Source organism: Gadus macrocephalus, chromosome 11 (assembly GCF_031168955.1).
Source record: "Gadus macrocephalus chromosome 11, ASM3116895v1".
NCBI lineage: Eukaryota > Metazoa > Chordata > Actinopteri > Gadiformes > Gadidae > Gadus > Gadus macrocephalus.
Window position 1 is genome coordinate 14,717,396 of NC_082392.1, and position 21,916 is coordinate 14,739,311.

A 21,916-nucleotide genomic window follows, 5' to 3' on the forward strand; every position below is an offset into this window, starting at 1 on the left:
GTACCTAATATCAACAAAGTCACCTGTGACCCCTGATGAGCTCCGGACAGCCTATATCTTCCGGTGACATCAGAGGATCTGTTCCTGCAGAATCTTCTCGCGAGTACACAAGGATTCTGAGTGACAGAGCGCTCTGGCGGTCATCCAGGATTCATAGAACCGTAGTTACATACGTAACTATCGTTCTATTTCATCCTTACTGACCGCCAGAGGCGGTGCTTTAAGCACTGGATGGCTCATACCAACAAGGTCACGAGGAACTCCAACACCTACCTCATTGAGAGGGAACAGCAGAGTCGGGCAACAGGACCACGGCCAACGGATGGGGAGTGGCAACGTTCACCCGGTAGAACCTGGAAAAGGTACATGGTGATGTCCATGATGCTGCATCACAGATGTCTTCCAGGGGCACGCCCCGCAGGGCAGCCCATGATGTTGAGACAGCCCTGGTAGAGTGGCACCTGACCCCGGATGGCAGGGGGTGACCACCTCCTTTATAGGCATGGGTGATGACGTCCACAACCCAATGAGACAATCGCTGCTTGGAGAGAGCACAGCCCCTCCTAGGACCACCATAGCAGAGGAAGAGCTGGTCCGAGCGTCTGATGCCTGCGGTCGCAGCTACGTACGCTCTCAGAGCTCGCACAGGACACAGCAGTTTGAACCTGTCCTCCCCTTCCGAGGCAACAAATTGTGCCAGGCGGACAGGTCGGTTGAGGTTCGACGATGACAGAACCTTCGGCAGGAAAGCTGGATTCGGCCACAGGGTAACCCCTGAGCCATCCGAGTTCCACCTCAGACATGAGTCACTCACGGAGAGAGCATGAAGCTCCCCGACGCGCTTCGCTGACGCGATGGCGAGGAGAAAGGCAGTTTTAGTGGAGACCCACTTCAGCTCCACCTGAGCCAGGGGTTCAAAAGGAGGCAAGCATAAAGCATCGAGCACCAGGTGCAGATCCCATACTGGGGCACGCTGTGCTCGTGGGGGTCGTAACCGCAACGCCCCCTTAAAAAAAAGGGCCACCAATCTGTGGCCCCCCACTGTGTCATTGTCTACTCGAGCATGTCTGGAGGAGATGGCTGCCACGTATACCCTCAGAGTAGCTGGGGCCCGGCCGCCATCCAGGAGTGACTGGAGGAACTCCAAAATCATTGGAACTGAACAATGCACAGGGTCCTCAGCCCTGTCTGAACACCATGCCGTAAATAGCTGCCACCTATTCTCATACTGCGCCCGGGTAGAAGGCGCCCTGGCATTCAGTATGGTATTGCAGACATCGTCTGAGCACTCCGTCAGCAGCGGGTTGGGCCCTGCAGCGGCCAGACCCATAGCTGTAGGCAACGAGGGTCGGGATGCCAGATCTTGCCCTGTAACTGTGACAGGAGATCCTTCCTGTCGGGAAGGCGCTGTGGTGAACTGCTGCAGAGCCTGCGCAGCAGTGGAAACCATGTTCTCCCTGGCCAGAAGGGGGCTACCAACAGCAGTCTGTGACCCTGCTGGAGGACCCTCTGTAGCGTCGGAAAAATCAGAGGGATTGGTGGAAAGGCATAGAGGGGACCCTCTGGCCAATCGTGGGCGAGAGCATCCTGACCCAGAGGGCTGCTCTCCTCTGTCCAGGAGAACCACAGGGGGCAATGGGTCGACTCCTTTGTGGCAAAGAGATCCACCTCTGCCCTGCCGAAGACGTCCCAGATGTTGAGGATGACCTCCGGATGAAGCCGCCACTCCCCCGGCGGCGGCTTGCAACGGGAGAGTGAGTCTGCAGCCTGATTCTGTACCCCAGGCAAATACATTGCTCTCAGGCTGGCCAGGCGTGGTGCTGCCCACAACAGGAGGTCCCGGGATGCCTGCAACAGCCGTGCAGACCTGGTGCCTCCCTGGTGGTTTATGTGAGAGACGGCCGAGACATTGTCCGACCGCACGAGCACATGCCGGCCGCCCAGGAAGGGAAGAAATGACTGCAGTGCCCTGTGCACAGCCCGCAGCTCCAGAACATTGATATGCTCTGAGCGGACCTGAACAGGCCACACCCCCTGAGCTGTCCGGTTCTGCCACACAGCACCCCACCCCGAGAGGGAGGTATCTGTTGTGACGGTTTCCCGACGGGATGCAATGGAACCCATGGGCATGCCCTGGAGAAGAAACGATCTGTCCCTCCACGGAGCCAGAGCAAGTAGGCAGCAGCGTGACACCTTGAGTCCCCTGTGCCGATGCCACCTGACATCCAGATGAAAGCTGTGCAGCCACCTCTGGAGGGGGCGTAGCGACAGCAGTCCTAGAGGAACCACTGTAGCGGCAGCCGTCAGTTTCCCTAGGAGGCGCAAAAACTCCACATAGCGCAACAGCCTGCCTTCCCGAAACAGGAGAAGGAGGCGGAGGATGCCGTCCACCCGCTGTGGCGACGGACAGGCCTTCATGGCGACTGCGTCGAGAGACACACCGAGAAAAACTATGCTCTGCGATGGCACCAGGCAACTCTTCGTGAGATTCACCCGGAGACCCAGACGGGCCACATGGGAGAGAAGAAGTGTCGTGTCCAGGGCCACCTGAGACTGGGATGGTGCACAGATGAGCCAGTCGTCCAGATATGGCAGGATCTTCATGCCCCGTGACTGTAGGGGTGAGAGGGCTGCTGCCACACACCTGGTGAACACCCGTGGGGAAAGGGAGAGGCCAAACGGGAGCACCCTGAACTGAAAACGACGCCCCTGGAAAGCAAACCGCAGAAACTGTCTGTGGTGTGGTGCTATGGGAACGTGAAAGTAGGCATCCTTCAGGTCTACTAATGTAAACCACTCCCCCCTGGCAACAGTACGCAGAACCTCTGCGGTGCTTAGCATGTGGAACCTCAGGATCTTCAGGAACCTGTTTAGGCCCCTCAAGTCGAGGATAGGACGGAGTCCGCCGTCTTTCTTTGCTACCAGAAAATAAGTCGAGTAGAACCCACCGGGTTGCAACAGGGGATCTACTGGCTCGATGGCACCCTTGTCCAGGAGGGCGGAAAGCTCCTGGGTGAGGGCTTGGGCTTTGGCCGGGTCGTGTATGATGGTCATCTTGACCCGGCCATAGGCCGGGGGCCGGCGTCGGAACTGAAGTTTGTACCCATGGGTCAAGGTGGAAAGCACCCACGGGTCCCTGGTGGAAGCAGCCCAATAGCTGAGTTGCTGCTGGGAAAAACATCAGACGACCGGCCCCTGACCCTCAGCGCCGGGTCCCCCGACCTCTAAAGGTCCTGGGGGAACGACGGGCAGCATATGGGACCTGAGGCTGCCCCGAGGGCAGCCGCTCAGGGGCCCGAAAGGCCTGTGCCTGCTGCTGAGCAGGCTGTGGACGTGGGCGCTGAGACCTAAGGTAGCCACTGGGGTGAGCCTGTGGGTGATAGCTGCGCTGTGGGGCAGCTGAAGAACCTCTAGGCCTGCTAGGAGGAGGCACACTCCTTTGAAGCACAGATAGATGCTCGCGAGTCTTCCTGGCCTGGACTGTTCGCTCAAGCGCCTCTAGAGCTGCAGAGCCAAACAGCTCCCCAGGTTCAACTGGAACACTGCGGAGGGTTCTCCTGCACGCCTCAGTAAGAGGAGACTGTGCCAACCAAACCTGGCGGCGAGCCTGGACTAGAGTGGACATCACCCGCCCCAACTCTCTGGACATCAGTGCGAACGCCTGCAAAGAAGCGTCACTGAAATCGTGGGCCGGAGCACCCACTGCAACCTCCTGCAGGGATGCTGACAGAGCGAGCATCAGGAGGGACATAGAATTGCCTATGCGTCCCATGCGTGCCACTGCGTCATAGGCTTTGGAGAGCAAGTCATCCGTAACCCGACACTGGGGACGAGGACACCTCGCATCCGGTCTTAGAGCCTCATCAGGTGAGACAATTAGAGCGGCTATGGTTGGCTCAACTGCTGGCATGCGGTCCAAGCCAAACTTGGGTGCATCCTGCATGGCTGCCAGTGACCGACCGTCGGATGTTGCATGAGAGTGGGCTCTAGGATCCCTCCAGCATGCATGCAATTCCCTCAGATACTCCTCCGATGGAGGCACGGTAAAGCTGGCGGGGGCTGGGCCACGCCTGAAGAAAGCACTGGCCGGAGCCGGCTGCGCTTGTGGCACGTCTAGCTGCAGACTGGCCAGGGCCATACGAATGATGGCTCCCATTGAGTTGTCCTCAGAAGCACTAGTAGAGCTGTGGGTCGAAGGACGGGAGCACGCTGCGGAGGCACGGGAGGCTGCGTCCTGTAGGACCCCATCCGGCTCGTATTCAGCAAACTCGGCAGCCGACGCTGCCAGAGAAAGCACATCTTCCTCCGGCTCCAAGGTGGCTGCCGGAGGAGCAAGAGCACCTGTCCCCCCTGCACCAGTCCCAGCCTGAAAGGCTAGGAAGAGGCACTTCATGCTTTCGAGCTCTGCCGTCAATTGGCCTACCTTGGAGGCAAGCCCGGACTCCCTAACCTTCTTCCTAGAAGTGGGGCCTGCGGGCTGGATTACGTCGCTGGGCTGGGGGCAACAGTTCGGGGGACGAAACGAGGCCCAACCGTTGTTCCACCTCAGCTAATCTAGCAACTCTAACTGCCCGAGGCATAAAAGTGCAGTTCATGCAGGGATCATCTGAAAGACCCTCCTTCAGATGCCCGAGGCCAAGGCATGAGGGACACAAATCATGGCCATCCTCAATCTGCAGAGGAGCCATACAGGCCGAGCATGAGTGGTCGCCAACCATGTTGACAACCAGAAAAAATAACACTGTATAAAGCAAGAAAAACAATAGACACTGGGAGAGGGGGCGAAAACACAACCTTCACCAATGGATATATGAACAGAAAAAAAAAAAAAAAAAAGTTAGCCTCAGCGGGAACGCTGCTACCAACTACAGTCACACCTCTGCTGGGAGCGGGAGCGAGAGCACTGCCTTCACCAGTTGAGGGTAGCGGTCAGAACGAAACGTAGATAATAATAAGTGCAGTATAAATGCCGGGAGAGGGAGCGAAAGCACAGCCTTCACCGACAAATATTGGCGGGATAACAGCCCAGACAGTTAGCCTCAGCGGGAGCACTGCTACTAACTACAAGGCTAAATATAACTATAAATGCTGGGAGCGGGAGCGAAAACACTGCCTTCACCAGTTAACACAAAGCGGGCACAACCGAGTTGGCACCGAGGTAAAACTTACCTAAGCCGGGAGTGGGAGCGCACACACTGCCGTCACCAATAGCAACGATACACAACTTGAAAATTAAGTGATAAGCGCAATACAAACGCTGGGAGAAATTAAATGATAAGCGCAGTACAAACGCCGGGAGAGGGAGTGGGTACACTGCCTTCACCGAAACACGAAATTATAACAAAGTAAATTTATCCAGCCGAGGGAGATGCGTTCCACGCAATCCGAACCTCTCGGCGGGTCCGTTGCGGCCTTTGGAGGGTGAGCAGCTCACGGCTCCGACAAGTGTCGCAAGGCCACCAGCAACGAACGATCAATGATAATAATATCCAATTAGCTTTTAGCTAGCAAGGTGATACGATACCTGCGAAGCGAGAAGATGAAAGGAACAGATCCTCTGATGTCACCGGAAGATATAGGCTGTCCGGAGCTCATCAGGGGTCACAGGTAACTTTGTTGATATTAGGTACTCGAACTGCGCATGCGCGAGACGGATAAATCCAGTGCTTAAAGCACCGCCTCTGGCGGTCAGTAAGGATGAAATAGAACAGCACAGCAACAGCAAGTCACTTGCAGCTCAAAGGGTCTTTAAACATTCAAGGGAAATGGTAGCAAAGGGCCATTGCTACACTCCACCAAGGTGCCTTCGCTGGGCTACTCCAGACATACAGGACGCAGGATGGTGGCGTTAAATCCGGTTTATTGTTGTAGTTCATGAACATGGCAAGGGTGCACTGCTGCAAAGCAGGAGATCTCCCCAGTGTGTGTGGAAATGGCTGGTCTAACCTTTGCACACTGATTACTCGATGTGCAACAGGTGTGCAGCCTCACCCAGCCCCAGAGTCCAATCAGACCCAGCTAGCTGAGGCTGCTTAAACCAGCCATCTTCTACAAGCACTCCCACAGAAACATCTGTCATTTTCTATTGAATTTCATTTTTGGTGACATGCAGCTAACTATTTGTTTACTGTGTTCGGCTGCTCATTCACCTCAAGGTGATTGTGCAACAGCAATGGACCACCACATTTTCATTCACACTTTGTGAACAGAACATCAGAGGATACATATTAGAATACATATATATGTATCACTGTACCTCCTAAAACCTAAAGTATACTTTGATTGGCTGGATTGAAATGTATGAGAAACGCTGCAATAACTCAATAAATATGAAGATGCATCCAAATGGAAGCATCAGTTCCCCAGTTCTCCTGTTTGATTGCTTCTGCCTGGTGCTGGGTTCTGCTCTGCAGGTGAACGGGGACATCCCTCCCAAGTTAAAGAAGAGTGCCCACGAGGTCATCCTGGACTTCATCCGGTCCAGACCGCCTTTGAACCCCGTGAGTAAAGAATGATCTGGTTCAATAACCTATGGACATTCGGACATTGGGTTTGCTTCAGTGTAATGGGTGGGTCTCTCATTTCAGGCATCAGCCCGTAAGCTGAAGCCCCAGGCCCAGGCCCCGCCCACCCTCCATGAACGCATCCTGGAGGAAATAAAGGCAGAGAGGAAACTCCGCCCAGTGTCTCCAGATATGATCCGCAGGGGCAGGCTGGGTGAGTCCCTATCTATCTCTCTCTCTCTCTCTCTCTCTCTCTCTCTCTCTCTCTCTCTCTCTCTCTCTCTCTCTCTCTCTCTCTCTCTCTCTCTCTCTCTCTCTCTCTCTCTCTCTCAAAATCTCTTTCTCAAAATCTCTCTCTCTCTCTCTCTCAAAATCTCTATATCTAAATCAAACTTGATCACTAGGCTCCTGTATGACGCTGTTGTTTTCAAGTGTCTCTAAGGTATTCTAAGTCTCTGTGCACGCATGCCGACACTCACACTCTCATATGCACACGAGGTTTGGTGTGTGACTATGATGATGACGTCACACTGGCTGGCCATGATGTTCAAAGCAAGAGAAGCACAACTCCACTGCTCTGAACTACGCTTTTTGATCCTTTTCGTTATATGCTGCCATGCCTCTGCCTATCACGTCAGCCATTCAACCTTCACTCTATTAAGTTAACCCACTAATTTGATGATTACTATTGCTTTGACTTTTTTCTATGTGTATGTGCTTTCTTGACATGTAGAGCAACATGTGAATTAACGTTAATGCGAAGTGTCTGCAATTCCATGTTCAGCCTACTATACTCCTGAAAATGTTTTTGAAGAATTCTTTAAAAAAAAAAATCTTTAGAAGATTTTTTTATGCAATACTAAATCACAGAACAACTTTTCTATTGGCTGTGGCTCCTGTTCAGTCTCTTAACAATTATCCCAAAAAAGAAAAAAAAAACACTTTACCATCAGCCCACTTTTGTGTCTGAACTGCTATACTAATGGAAAGCCTACATCCAGTAACACTGTCCCATAATGTCACTGTTTCTCTCTCCAGTCAGGCGGCCTCTTAGCATGTCTTTCAGTTTTGATGCGGCAGGTAACGATTCCTCGCTGCTGATCAGGCAGTTCTGTTCTCCTTGATGTTGTGCTTCATCACCTGCTTTCTAACATCCTCGGCATCCACATGGACATCAACATGCACACGCGCAGACAAACATTCACATACTCACACACATGCACATCTGGCGGATAACACTGTTCATTTCATGCTTACAGTGGTTTGTACCATTAAAAACATTGCAATTTGTGACGCTGGTTTGTTCAGTAAGGGGGGTTTTGCAAAGAAGTGGGTGATTTGAGCACTGATTCCTCAGACAATGCTTAAGACTTTTCACTATGTCATACTATGGCATCAATCAATGATGCCATAGGATAACATAAAGTCAGTACCTCAACTACTGTTCAGTGTATCACAAAGGAAAGTTGTATATTCCCTTTAACAATCAGAATGATTGGATCCAACCCTGGCCAATTCCACATTTTGGATGGCCTTACTTGCCGAGAGGCATAATTAAAAAGTGTAAATGCTAAGTGTTTGTTTGAGAGAAAGCCAGCATTAAGACAGGGAATCAATAGTAAGCAATGCATAAAAGTAAGACGTAAGAAACGGAATAAAAATGGAACACATTAACATTCTGCTATGCTGATGTTTCATTTACTAAAAAGATGTTGAGAATGAGCCGTTTTCGAAAGGAAAACGTTTCAGATCTCAGCGGTTCTTTTTAAATCCTCCTTTAGAGGACTTGGTGTCCCTGGGGAAACACGGGGCATATTTGTCCCTGAAGTCAGTAAGAGGACCTCAAACAAATGAGGCTCTGCTTATGTAACTTCTCAGAGGACTAAAGCGTTTTTTATGTTTTCGCCGAACATGTCACCTTAGTCAAGAATCGGTGAGATTGGAGGAGCATTGTTAATGTGGCCCAACAGCCAATTGGAGAGAGAAAGGAGCCTCTCCAGAGCAGAACCACCTCCCGGGTCCTTCTGCAGAAATCCTCCACTTCAGACAAAAGACCCTTTCATGTGTCCGTATGACTCTGCAGAGCCTAATCTGAGGTGCAAATGGATTAGTGTGAGGGGGGTGTGTGAGGGTTAGAAGGGCTGGCTGGGACTGGATATTTAACAACATTTGATGAACCTAATCGGACAGTTGTTTTTATTTTTAGCTAGAGATTATTGTTTGGGGTGTGCAGATCAGTATATTGCTGCAGTCCAAAGCCCCTTCCTGCTGAAGCCAGTGAGTCCCATCCAAGCCAAAGCTCTGCCAACACCATGCTTTCTCATTTGTTCGCTCTGAAAAAAAAGAAGCATAATGCGAAAGTGTGCACACTTTCAATGTGTGTGTGTGTGTGTGTGTGTGTGTGTGTGTGTGTGTGTGTGTGTGTGTGTGTGTGTGTGTGTGTGTGTGTGTGTGTGTGTGTGTGTGTGTGTGTGTGTGTGTGTGTGTGTGTGTGTGTGTGCGAGTGTGTTGAGCGAGTATGTGTGCGATTATAAATCTCTCCCTGAGCTCCCATACTGTAAGCTTTTAAGGAGCCACTCAGCTGTGTGTGTGTGTGTGTGTGTGTGTGTGTGTTTGTGTGCATGGGCATGGGTGACATGGAAGCGTCTCATGGTCTCTGACAGAGCGGGTATCAGCCGACATGATCAGGGCGGTGGAAGCCATCTGACCCAGAGGTCCACAGGTTCCCTGGCTGTGGTTATGATCATCATAATAAGGGAGCTATCCCCCGCTTTTAGGTTTTGGCAAAACTCGCAGCATGCCTCAGGATCTGTTCCGTACTGGTAAAGGTAAAGTATGAAACGGTGTCCTGGACTGGACTAAACCAGACTGGACTGGAATGGAGGGCCTTGTTTACCCTAACCAACAAAGGCCCGGTCTGTCTCCTCTGCCCGGCTTTACTAATCTCCCCCTGTAACATTAAAGTTCAGATTGATGAATGGATTGGAGGGGGGGGGGGGGGGGGGGGGGGGGGGGGGGGGATTTATTGGAAACACAGGGTTTATAAAGGCAATGAAATAAACTGCAGGGGCTTCAGTCAACATCGGAAGCTCAAGCTAGTTTCTGCGTCACAAGAGCAGCTGATGCGGGCTGTGTTGCCCTAGTTACGGATGCTGTCTAGCAACAGCATTACCTTGGTATTCTGAGGCATCGGTAAAGAAGGTTTGTTCCAGCCAGGCGGTAGAAAGCAGCACTGGCCGGCTGGTGTTTTGTTAGACAGCAACTGAGGAGAGAGCGACGAAGAACAGAGAGAAAGAACTCCTGATGAGGCTAAGATTGTATCTGCCTGCAATGCTCTTTATCTGCTGTCTCTAGCTTTTCTTCACCCCCCCCCCCCCTCTCCCCCACGTCTCCCTCCCCTCTGTTGGATGGGAGAGAAAGTTTTTCCTCTCCTCTCCTCAGCCTATTTATATTGATCTACCCCTTTCTTGGCACAAGTAGGTCAACCAAAGCCAGTACGAGATGATTCAGCTGCTAGATGGCCTTGTTGTAGCTGTAGTTTTTCTCTTACCTTTGACCTCCCCCTGTGGCCTGTGAGGCAGATTAGAGAGTATATAAGGGGAGTTGGGACGGAGGCTGGAAGCATCCCCGCCCCCCACCTCGTACACGAGAACGCTTTCAACCCGGCGGTGGAGCGTTTGGAGACTTGAGCTTTCATGTCCGTCAACAACGGCCTCCATTGTTTCTGTGTGTAACATAAGCTCACTCCCTTGCCCCCCCCCCCCCCCCCCCCCCTTTAAAAATTAACACTGCCCCCACCCCATCCACCCATTCCAACCACCAAAACCCCTCTCCCTTCTCACTCCACCTCACTGGGATCAACCTCAAACACCTGCCCTTCTGTCCCCAACGTTCACAGCGTCCTCTCGTTCAAAGACTGATTCACGATTCTCTCTGTTTTGGAAAGAGCCCAAACTGAAAGTGAAAGTGGCCCCGATAGCCCCTGAGTGTATACTTAAACGAAACGCGAGGAGGACGTGACGGACGGATGGAATGGCACCGTTTAGGTTGGTCTCTGGAGGGAGTCGTACACCTGCCCCCAAACTGATCAGCCCCCGTCTCTCTGCTGTGGTTCTGCACAGACGACTTCAGTCCATACATGGGCCGCAGGTCATCCAGCACGCTGTCGCTGCTCAACGCCGTGTCGGACTCCTCCCGCCTGGAACGCGGCCGGGTCGCAGTCGGGTCCCCCAGAGGAAACGGCTCCTCAAGGCCCCCAGCCTCGCAGAGCTGGACAGCTCCGACTCGGATGTGAGTGTTGGATGGTTCATTGAAGTTTTATTCCACCAGGTCGGTCTCATTGAGCTTGAGCATCTATTTCATAATCAGAGACCTGAGACCTGGCCACGACGGCAGCAGCATACAATAAAACACAATCAAACATTCAAGGAGCATAACTTTAGGTGTTCTACACAGGCAGAGATCAAGCCAGACCAACACCCACCATTGGTTTACACACGTGTCTGTTGTTGTTCATTTTTTGGCGGCTAGACGTCGGTAGTATTAATTCATGTCCCCCCCCCCCCCCCCCTCTGTGTCTCCAGGAGGAGGCCTGGGGCCGGAGGTCCGCCAGCAGCTCCAGCATGGCAACGTCCGTGATGGGACGACACGTCCCCGGAGATGGCGCTGGGCAATAAAAGTGAGCGAGACCCACTTCCTCTCCCCCTCCACTCCACTCCCCCTCCGCTTCCTCCCTCCACCACACACGGGGGGGCTCTCATCACTAATGGATGGATTCATGTGTCTCTCTCATATTTATCCCCTCTGCACTCTTCCCCCCCCCCCCCCCTCCCTGTCCCTCCTCTCTAACCTTTAACGGCCCTCTGCACCCCTCTTTCCTCACCTTCTGCCTTGTCTCTTGGTCCTAGCTCCCCCCATGTTCCTGCCCATCTCGTCCACACCCCAGCCAGAGCGGAGGAAGCAGCCCCAGCATAGGAGGCACTCCATCGAGAAGGAGACCCCCACCAACGTCAGGTTATTCCAGCCCCCCACCAAGAAGAACTCCAAGTCCCTGGTGAGCGGCCAGACCTTCAGCCGGCCGGAGATTAATGCAGAGATTCTTTATTCCTTTTTTTTTTTTATGTAACTTTGTAAATTATAATGAAGAAACAGCTATATAGGTTATTTGCCTGAGTCTGCACTTTACCCCCCCTACACAAACCCAAATACACGCACGCACACGCGCACACAAACTCGTGCCACATTCCCCCCACACACAAACTCGTGCACATCCCCACACACAGTGATTTCTCAGGATATTAGTCATCCACTAGGGAGGGAGAGAGAGAGAGAGAGAGAGAGAGAGAGAGGAGAGAGAGAGAGAGGAGAGAGAGGAGAGAGAGAGAGAGAGAGAGAGAGAGAGAGAGAGAGAGAGAGAGAGAGAGAGAGAGAGAGAGAGAGAGAGAGAGAGAGATATTCCTAAACGATGCATGGGTTTGGCAAAAGATAGACGATAACTTCATAAGGAATGAAAACGAATGAAAACATATAAATTATACAACCCCAACTCCCCCCACACACACAAATAGTTTGGGCCGCTAATCTTAATCCCCATAAATCATCCCGTAAAACAGACTATGAAAGAGCGTAGATTGCAATTCACTGTAAATCATAAAACTAAACCTGCTTTTCAATGTTGGTACTGCTTCATACTACATATATTTCAGATGGGTTTATGGACGGTTAGAGAAAACCCTGGCCCCCAGAAATAAAGACTGTGCTGATTCAGGGAAGCTGGGGTGCCTGGAGCCCAGAGGGGCCCCCTGCTGTTGGGAAGGGTGTGGTGAGGCCCGGTTCTGATGGGCTTCCCCGCTTATCCCAATATTCCCTCAACACACGTCCGACTGGTCACATGCTCAGCCACATGTCCCCCAATAGGAGGTTCAGAGAGGTGTGTGTGTGCTTGGGGGGGTTGTAAAGACAAACACTGAGTCCTCTGTCGTCAGTGGTGTTTTCATGGTCACTCATTTTGTGTGTGTTTTTGTGTGCGTGTGCGGGTTTTCTATGTGTTGATGGATGCATATGTTTGTGTTTTGTGTGTGTGTTTGTGCATACCTGTACATTTGTTTTCGTGTGAGTTTGTATGTAAATGTCTTTGTGTTTGTATGTAAATGTGTGTGTACATATATGTGTGTGTGTGTGTGTGTGTGTGTATGTGTGTATCCCGTTGCAGGAGGAGTTCTGCTTCCCAGTGGAGTGTCTGTCCCTAACGGTGGAGGAGGTGATGCACATCAGACAGGTGCTGGTCAAGGCAGAGCTGGAGAAGTTCCAGCAGTACAAGGACGTCTACAACGCCATGAAGAAGGGAAAGGTGAAGCAATAACCATCATCTGTCACGATCAATACGTAAGGGATAATGTATAGAACGCCGGTCATTATCGGGAATATAAGGCTTATTTTCGATAATGACCGGCAACGTTCTATACATTATCCCGCTTATTACACAGCTTTATACTTGCCAAAACAAAAAAATAACTTCACAAGTTGTGTCTTTTTACAATTACCATTCGTAGTGTTGATCAGCAGAGAAATAGTCAGCGAAAGATGTTGATGTAAGCAACCAAAAACGCTGGGGTTGTTAAGTTACCGGACTACTTGCGGAGTGATACCAAAGACGTGAATCTGAGGCAAAATATCCACTATCCTTGACAGCGGTCATTATATGCTTAGCAACGGTCAATTATCGAAATTCACCGCCGGAAGTCTGGTTTAGTCCACGGAAGGCCCATGCAAGTGAACGGAGCGTTACACGACGTTGAGAAGAGCCGTGTTATAACAACAGTTAATCTGAATCTCACAACCCATCTCATTGGATTGCATATATGAAAGAATACCATGGTAACATCCACTCATTATTGTCTTATTTTGATTATATTGCAGCTTTGCTTCTGTTGTCGGACAAAAAGGTTTTCCTTCTTCACCTGGTCCTACACCTGTCAGTTTTGCAAGCGGTAAGACCTGGTGACTGATTCATTTCACAGGGGACAGCTCTCTCTGCTGTTCTGATGATATTTAAATTTCACTTTCTTTATTCACCTCCAACAATTTGTGTGACTTATGTCTTACAGGCCTGTGTGCTCAAACTGTTGTAAAAAGGTAGGCACCCATTTTATGGCCACACACACACACACACACACACACACACACACACACACACACACACACACACACACACACACACACACACACACACACACACACACACACACAAACACACACACACACACACACACACACACACACACACACACACACACACACACACACACACACAATGTCGAAATGTCGACCCAAGGGATTTGAGTCCAACCAGGATTTTCCGGTCCCTCGTGAACACCGCTACTCCACAACACAAAAAAAAACACGTTTAAACCATGCAACAACAAAGCTGGAGGACAATTTAGTATTCATAAATAAATATGTTTAGTGGTTGATTTATTATTTGGGCATTTATGGCCTTACAGCCATTGGTCTAATGTTAGGGCTATCGATGGCTGGGGTGGACAGGACGTTGACCGCTATTGGTCAGTGTCCTTTTGTTTGGACAATTGTAATAAAGTTGGCCAGAGAGCTGTGTTCTTTATGTAGAAAAACAAGCTATTTGCTACAAAGCATTAGCCAATGTTTGATGAACATAATTTCTACGTCAACAACATTTAGTGATGAAGAAGATGCCTTTATGCAATGCCACACATTTTAGATGCATGACCATAAACCATAAACTCTGACTGAACGTCTTGGTTCTCTCTCAGCATGCAGACATATGTTCATACGATGGCATGCTCTCTGTCTTTCCCGGTCTCTGTGTCTCTCTCTTTCTATGCCGCTCTCTCTCGACCAGATGCGGCTGCCGTCCAAGCCGTACTCCAGCCTGCCCATCTACTCCATCGGCTCCACCAACACCCTTCCCAGGGACAGGCTGGAGGCCGCGGCCGGCGTCGCAAAATCCACGTCCGTAGCCGACGGGGCGGGGCCATCGGGGACGCCCCCGCCCGCCACCGCCTCCACCTCCGCCTCCGCCTCCGCATCGGCGAAGGGCCCCCCCTCCGCGGGGATGAAGGGCTCCAGGCTGGGCAGAGGGAGAGCGGGGGCCTCGCCCGAGAAGACCTCCCAGGGCCAATCGCGCCACAGCCTTCAGAAGACCATGTCAAAGTGAGTCACTGGGACAGTAGGGGTCTTACAGCAAGCCCCCTGTTGGTGTTCAGTATGCCGGTAGTCTGACCCAATGCCTTGCTTTAACCGGAGTACATTGGATTCGTGGTCCTAGCCAGCCATTGGCTGCCCGTTTCCACCCTTCGACTCGTGTTGGGACCAATACGCACGTCACAAGAGAGACCGGAAATCGAGGCTACATGTCGGTTACTAAAAATGTATCTGCTATATTCAATATCTTTCGCTAAGTCATTTTGTGATTTCGGGGAAAGGAGAATTAACATTTGCATTTGTATTCTTGCACAAAATGTGTTTCACTTTCCTCGAGTTCCTTTCTCTTGCTCCACCCGTTCCTCCCTGTGATAGTTTTATTTAAAGCACACCACTATGAGTGGGTCCTTTTTGGTACCCTGGTCATGGTAAAAAATAAACAATTTGAAGTAGATTAACAGTCTGAGGGGCCAAACCCTCCCTGATCATTGGTTTGAATTGTAGATGACTCCCTTGCTAGGTCAAAGACATGCTATTTCATGCCAACCTGAAGACACAATCATCAGATTATTGAATCTGAAATGAGGCGTGTATATAAGGGGTCCTGCCCCCCACTCCCAGTATTATCTCTTTTAAATGTTCTGTTCAGTCAGCGTTGTCCCAAAGTTACACCCACCACCCACAATCGAATCGTTCTCATCGTTATAATCAAAGCCAAAGCGTGTACTACTTTCCCATAAGTTGTCAAAAACAACTTTGAACTCCAACTTACAAGTACAAATCTGTGTTCAGGTTGTCCAAACACGGGTCCCTCAAAACCAGCGATGACCTGGAGCTTCCTCCTGAGTTGACCGAGGACTGGGCCACCATGGAGGTCTGTGTGGACTGCAAGAAGTTCATCCACGACATCATCTCCTCCAGCAAGCACAGCCTGTCGCTGGCCACCAAGCGGGCGCGTCTAAAGCGCAAGACCCAGTCCTTCTACCTGTCCTCCCCCAAGGGCCGCGAGGAATACCGACCCTCGGAACGGACAATCAACGAGATCTAGGGCTTGTTCTTTCCGTCGGTTTGTCTTTCTTTCTCTTCTCTCATTGTTTGTCATAGTTTCTTTCTCTCTCTTCTTTCTTGCCTCATTTCTTTCTTTCATGTCTTGCTTTCTATCTTTCATTCTCTTTATTTTGTTTGCCTTACTCTTGGTCTTGGTTGACGTCTCTCTCTCTCGCTCTCGCTCGCTCTCTCTCTCACAAGCACACTTCTCTTCCAGATATTTTAGCACGATTCTCAAGACTCAGTACTGGATGTGAGCTCTCTCCACGCTCCACATGTACGCGTCTGAAACCCTGTACAGAATGGATAGGTTGGTGGGTCACCTTGTCCCTGAAAACGTGTCAAGTGGTGTGCTGTCGGCTGTGTGGTGTCCTGATTTTAGAGGTGTGGCTCCCTCCTGGATCAAATCACCCTCACTATTTGTGGATATATACGTGGATCTTGGAGGCTATTTAATTTAATTTCTGAAGAGTTTCAACAAGAGTGAAAGGTTTTCTTCTGTTACCAATGGTCACAATAAGGTTGTCTTCCCTGGACTAATATCCATCATCAAATGAATACATGGAATTAAGGTCATTTACAGATGAGCACAAGAAAAAAAGGAAAAGACTGAAGTGCATTTGAATTCCTCAAGCAAGGGAAACAAGCGGACCCAAAAGCCAGGACAAAACATGTAAGGGCCTCAGAGTTATATTTATTTACCTTATTCTGCGGCTGAACAGATGATGACAATGATGATAAATGTTAATCTGTAAATCTTTTTTATGAGTTATAATTTTGTATTGCATATATATAAAGTACGTAAAGTATGTGAGGTCGGTCCACACAGGAAAGTTAAAAAACAAAGTAGTTTAACTTTGCTGATCACACTTATTGATGTATTTTGTGGGTCAGTCTGTTATTACTAGGACTATATGAAAGTCTCCATTAAGGACTTCTTGAATTGCTTGAGAATCAAATTGTGGGAAGCCCTTTTTTGTCCTCTCTTAAACTCCAGATTTAGTGCCAAATGAATCTACAACACCCCGTAATTAGTATGCAACCAAAATATGTATTGTTGTGTGCCCAGTGTAAATAAAGTGTATGATTTTGCAATAACATACAGAGGCATATCCATCTGGCACATTTTAAAGCACATTTACTACACATACCATGATAATAATTTTTAGTAGAAAGCATATGACCATTCTTTGTTAACTTTCAATGCCAAACACAGGAAACTAGTTTTCTTCATTCAGATGTCCCCACCATTTCCTATAACTTGAACAAGCAGAACAGTGTTTCTGTCAAGCTTGTGGTCTCTAGCATGTTGCCATTGCTAGATATAATGCCTTTAAGTTATCAATTGGATATTTTTATATTGAATATCATTTATGGAAATAATTCCTAGATGTTATTGTCAAACAACTATTTCTGATTAATATAAGAGTGAACATCAATCGTATTTCCTGTAGTTGTATTATTTAAATATAAATGAATGCACTGTACAGTTTCACTAAACCTGTGCATTGTAAACGCAGCATAGAATGCAATACTACAACCTGTACTGTTTGACATATAATGTTGACGTGAGAAAGGATTGGATATTAATCATGATTTAAAGTGTCATTATTGTTCCCCAACATGACATAACATAACCCTTCATATTTATGTAGTACCCCTGTGATAAAGCATATTTGTCAAAAACAAATACAGGTAACATCACATGTTCTTTTTTCTGTCGTCATTGCTATTTTTCCATCCAAGATCGTTTTCCCCTCCAATATTTCTGCCTTAAAATCATCCACCTTGTGTGGTCACACCTGTTACTATCATTTTGAACGGCTCTGTCTACTGTAACTAAGTACTTTGTTTACTACTGTATGTAGATCAGGTCTGTGTTTGTTGCCTTGGCGGTATGTTGACAGGATGTGAACCACAATGAGAGAGCGATAGTGAGAGAATAAGGGTGGGTGCGATCCCAGGACTATAAAACCTTTATAAACTGTCAACGTGACGGTTGGGATGACTCTGGATGATGCTGGATGCTGGTGGAAGACATCATGCATGTGAGGTTCCTTTAAGCTGTAACTCACTGCAGACAATTCTATTCAAGATGACCAAGTCAATAAACTATGTGATGCAATACCTGAAAAGTGTAAACGAGTATTTTATGGCTTGTCTTTTTTGTGGGGAAATACCACACATTCACAGAGAAGAAGTAGCAAACACAAAAACTAATTGATAAAAAAATTATAATTTAATTAAATTGAACACATTTCATTACAGCAACAACGATTTGAGTTTTCATTACATGTCGCCTTGAATATCAAGAACAGCTTCTGTCTAGACTGTATTGAAAATTTCAGGCAATGTCGGAACTACCAAGTATCCTTCATTACCTTTACATTGGATAGTTGACCATAGGCCATACATTTTTACATTTTAATGCATTTACGTTAACTTGTTTTATTTTTCAATTGTATTTCCCTTCATGTTATTACCGCATGGGGGTGATTGCATGTCATATAATGACAATATAGAGAGGTATATTTTCAACATGCAAGCAGCGTTAGTCCAATTCACTGCATTCGTCAGTGTGTCTGTGTCACGTTCATGTAGTTGCTGTCTCCTATGATGACATAGTTCAGTTGGGAGCTATGGACGCTGATTGTGGCCGGTGGGGGAAGAAGAGTAGGCTCTGCTGCCACATGGTGGCCATGGAAGCAGCTACACCTCATGTCCTCTAAAAAACGTTTAAATAAAAAGGATAAACGACTTGTAAGAGAAAGCCCTATGGTCAAAGCACATAAACTACAGAATAATCATCAGAGTCCTGTCTAATAGTTCAAAAAAATAAGTATATACAATAAAACACAAATATTTGTGAAATAAAGTGTTACACACCATGGACGTTGGGTGCATAGCCCCACATTAGAGGTTGTTTGTCCACTACTTCGTGTGGCAGGTTTCCGTTCCCAATAGCACAGTCTACCAAGGTGGAGTTACTGATGTTTATGATTAATGTGGTGGCTGGCGGGTGCAGGAAATGTGCTGTGACATAGACACAGAGAGAAGAATAGAGAACTATGAGAATGGGAAGTAGTCTGTCTCATTGATTTACAGTTGCATGCAGTGCTTTAGCAAATCAGCTTCCGAGAAATATAATTGTCGTCCATTATGATTTCCAATAAATGGAAGCAAAAAGAGAACCGGTTTTAAAATTGGATTTGTAAATCATATTATTGACAGTAAATTACTTGTGAAAATGTTTTCTTAATGGACATTAGTGTATTGTTAAATATTTGTATTAATAATAATAATAATAATAATAATAATTAATAATAAACTTTTCCTGTATTTATTTATGGATTTATCTATCCCAGACTAGATATACATGTTCTTTGTATTTAAATAAATCGTAAAGCCCACTAATTCAACTTTCTAATTGCGAAGAGTAAGGCATTGAGTAAGTAACAGACAAATCACATTGTCATTTACCCCAACATTACCTCTTTCAAACGGTAAGGGTGAACACATTCCTAGAGAATGGTAGAGAAGCTGGCAGGTCTGTCTTCCTTTCCGAAGAGCCATATCCAGGAGATCATACACGTTCTGCATTTCGGGCGCCTGAGACAATACAACAAAATAATGATATTAATAAGGCAGTGGCTATTCGTACGGCGACCGAGCTTGTCACGTGACCGCACTTGACCTATCAGTCTGCTCAGCGCTAACCCTAACCGGGCCGACCGTAATTATAGTAATTCATTATAGTAATAACCCTAACCCTAACACTAACCCTAACCCTAACCATAACCTGCCGTGAAAATAGACTAATGCAGTATTTTTACGGCGCGTCGTACGAATAGCCTAATTGCTATTCGTACGGTCGCCGTACGAATAGCCACTGCGTATTAATAATAACACGTGAAATACTTTTGTGTCTGCTTCCAGCACAGTATACAACACACATCCAATATAATTTATCACCAAGCGATACATAGCCGCGGTAGCCCACGACTGTTTGATTGGTTGGAGAGAATCCCATTCTGTGAGACATAGCGACCAATAATACAGAAACCCCTGATTTGTATTTATAAATATCCTTGTGACTTAATATGCGTTGAGATAGCTTATTCTCTCTCTCACTACAAAGACCGACAGCTCAAATAGGTTGAGTAAAGGCTAGTGAAAAGTTTAAACAACTAGATATATAGGCAACACAACAAATAGTAGCTTGTACACATTACCTGGTAAAGCGGTAGGCCTACTTCCTTTTTCATTTTTTGAGAACTATATTTTGAGAAGCATGCAGTCACAAACGTGGAAAAAGTTTCGCCGTGCAGAAGTGGCCAGCCTGAATCATATGATAAGACTACCGGGTGGACTTTTATACCAGAGCTATTTAATGACACCTACACCTGTCCGGTTAACCTCGCCCCAGCCGTCTCTTCTCTTTTTGTATCGTGAGAGAGAGGGACTTTCAGTAACATAGGCTCTGCGCTGAGAGGTGAGACAGGCGCCAAACCCATTCTATTATGCTAAATGTATACCTCCTAGCGTTTGAGGATCCAATGGCACGAATTGTAGTTCAATATCGAATACTTTCAAGCGGCTTAAATCGGAGTGCAGTACTAAAAGAAACCTAAAAAAATTGTTGATAACAGATGCACTGAAACGCCGCATGGGGGCAGTAATGAGTCTATTGCGCGAAAAAATCAATGCGAGACATTGCTTGCTTGGAAAGCACTAAAGGCAACACAGGCGCAGGGCAGACCCGAATAAACGGGTACGTATGTCTGGGTCGAATATACACAGTATACTATGAATGGTTTTGATGTTAAATACCAACGACAATATTGGCAATCTGACAACCTTTCAATCAGCAAGCGTGTCAGTAGAAGAAAGACGGGAGCCAATGGCATAACGGAACAACAGCAGGGATTCTCTGTACAGTAGACCTTTATCAACAGATGCGTCTGTGCCATAGTATAACTGCTAATAATGATAATAATAACACGTGTAATAAGCTTTTGTGTGCCATCCAACACATTATACGGCCAACATCCAATACCATTCATTACAAAGCCCTTTCTTCATTACCAGCTCGAGTAGGCCTACGTTAGGTTAAGGCTAGTGAAAAGCAAAAAATATAAAGGCGATACAAAAAATAGTAGCCTGTACACATTACCTGGTAAAGCGGTACTTCCTTTTTCATTTCTTAAGAACTCTTATTTTGAGATGCATATAGTCACAGAAGACGAAGGATCAGTCACAGAAGACAAAGAAGGAGAAGGAGTTTTGCCGTAGTAATGCAGAAGTGGATCAGCCTGAATCATATGATAAGACTACCGGGTGGAGCTAGGCTATAAGCAGCCTACCCGACCTGAACCTGTCCTTATTGGATAACCTCGTACTTCCTTTCACTAACATTCAGCCTTGACAGACGAGGGAGGCGCTAAACCCATATACTGGGAAAGAAACTGAAACAAAAAATATGCTTAAAGGTGACATAGGCCAATTATACCACCAGGTGTGAGTGTGATTAGCCGTTACAAGCCGTTTTGGAATCTAGCTCTTCTGACATCACAAGTTGGCGTGTCCACCTAAATGTGTTTTGGATAGATCAGTCTACCAGCCTACCCAGTGGACTGTAGAAAACGTTACTCATTTATCCGTCATACAACGGCTTGTAACGGCTAATCATATTCACACCTGGTGGTATAATATTTCCCCATTAATTTGTTGGCATGATGGTATTATGAAATTATTTCTAACGGAATGTCATTTCTGATAAAAAAAAGTTAAGGATGGAATATTGATAGTCTCAATCAATGGTACTGAGAGATTATCAAATGCAACAACACATTCTTCAGAAATGTGACAGTACCATACCAGGAACATAACGACCACAGATATATATCTCCATATTATATTGCCATGAACACATGACCAGAAAAAGATAGGTCATACCATATATGTCCATAACATAGCATGGTCATTTGTCACTGATCAATGTAAATGGAATCCTCTGGTACGGTGGTTTCGGGGATAGGTATGACTCGGAGAGTGACAAATGTTCAACACGTGGTTTATCTAGAGATACAACGTAAACGGGTCTGCACTCTAAAGGTGGTTCATGAAGCATCTGCCGAATCCAGGTAAAAATCCAGTTTATATCGTTATGGACAGATTGGTAAATA

General features: G+C 47.6%; 2 protein-coding genes across 3 annotated transcripts in view; one reads left to right on the forward strand and one right to left on the reverse strand.

The window, feature by feature from the left end:
• The window catches only part of spire1b (spire-type actin nucleation factor 1b), a 33,386-nt gene extending 17,405 nt beyond the window's left edge, over positions 1–15,981 (forward strand). The window contains 13 exon segments of the mRNA XM_060064737.1: positions 6,414–6,500; positions 6,588–6,717; positions 7,542–7,583; positions 10,625–10,713; positions 10,716–10,793; positions 11,087–11,143; positions 11,145–11,181; positions 11,411–11,556; positions 12,715–12,852; positions 13,422–13,492; positions 13,610–13,637; positions 14,383–14,693; positions 15,477–15,981. Coding sequence (XP_059920720.1) covers positions 6,414–6,500; positions 6,588–6,717; positions 7,542–7,583; positions 10,625–10,713; positions 10,716–10,793; positions 11,087–11,143; positions 11,145–11,181; positions 11,411–11,556; positions 12,715–12,852; positions 13,422–13,492; positions 13,610–13,637; positions 14,383–14,693; positions 15,477–15,732 — 1,470 coding nt within the window. The 3' untranslated portion in view covers positions 15,733–15,981.
• Positions 15,982–17,951: 1,970 nt separating this feature from the next.
• Positions 17,952–21,114, reverse strand: si:dkey-29h14.10 (uncharacterized). 2 transcript variants are annotated; one of them, XM_060064739.1, is made up of 4 exons: positions 19,964–21,114; positions 19,223–19,340; positions 18,616–18,764; positions 17,952–18,454 (listed from the first exon to the last, which is right to left on the reverse strand). In XM_060064739.1, exons 1-4 carry the CDS (start codon positions 19,994–19,996, stop codon positions 18,305–18,307), a joined length of 450 nt encoding a protein of 149 aa, XP_059920722.1. In that variant the 5' UTR covers positions 19,997–21,114; the 3' UTR covers positions 17,952–18,304. The 2 variants fall into 2 exon arrangements, with proteins under 2 accessions (XP_059920722.1, XP_059920723.1); XM_060064740.1 differs by having other exon boundaries at positions 20,905–21,110.
• Between the last annotated feature and the right edge of the window lie 802 nt (positions 21,115–21,916).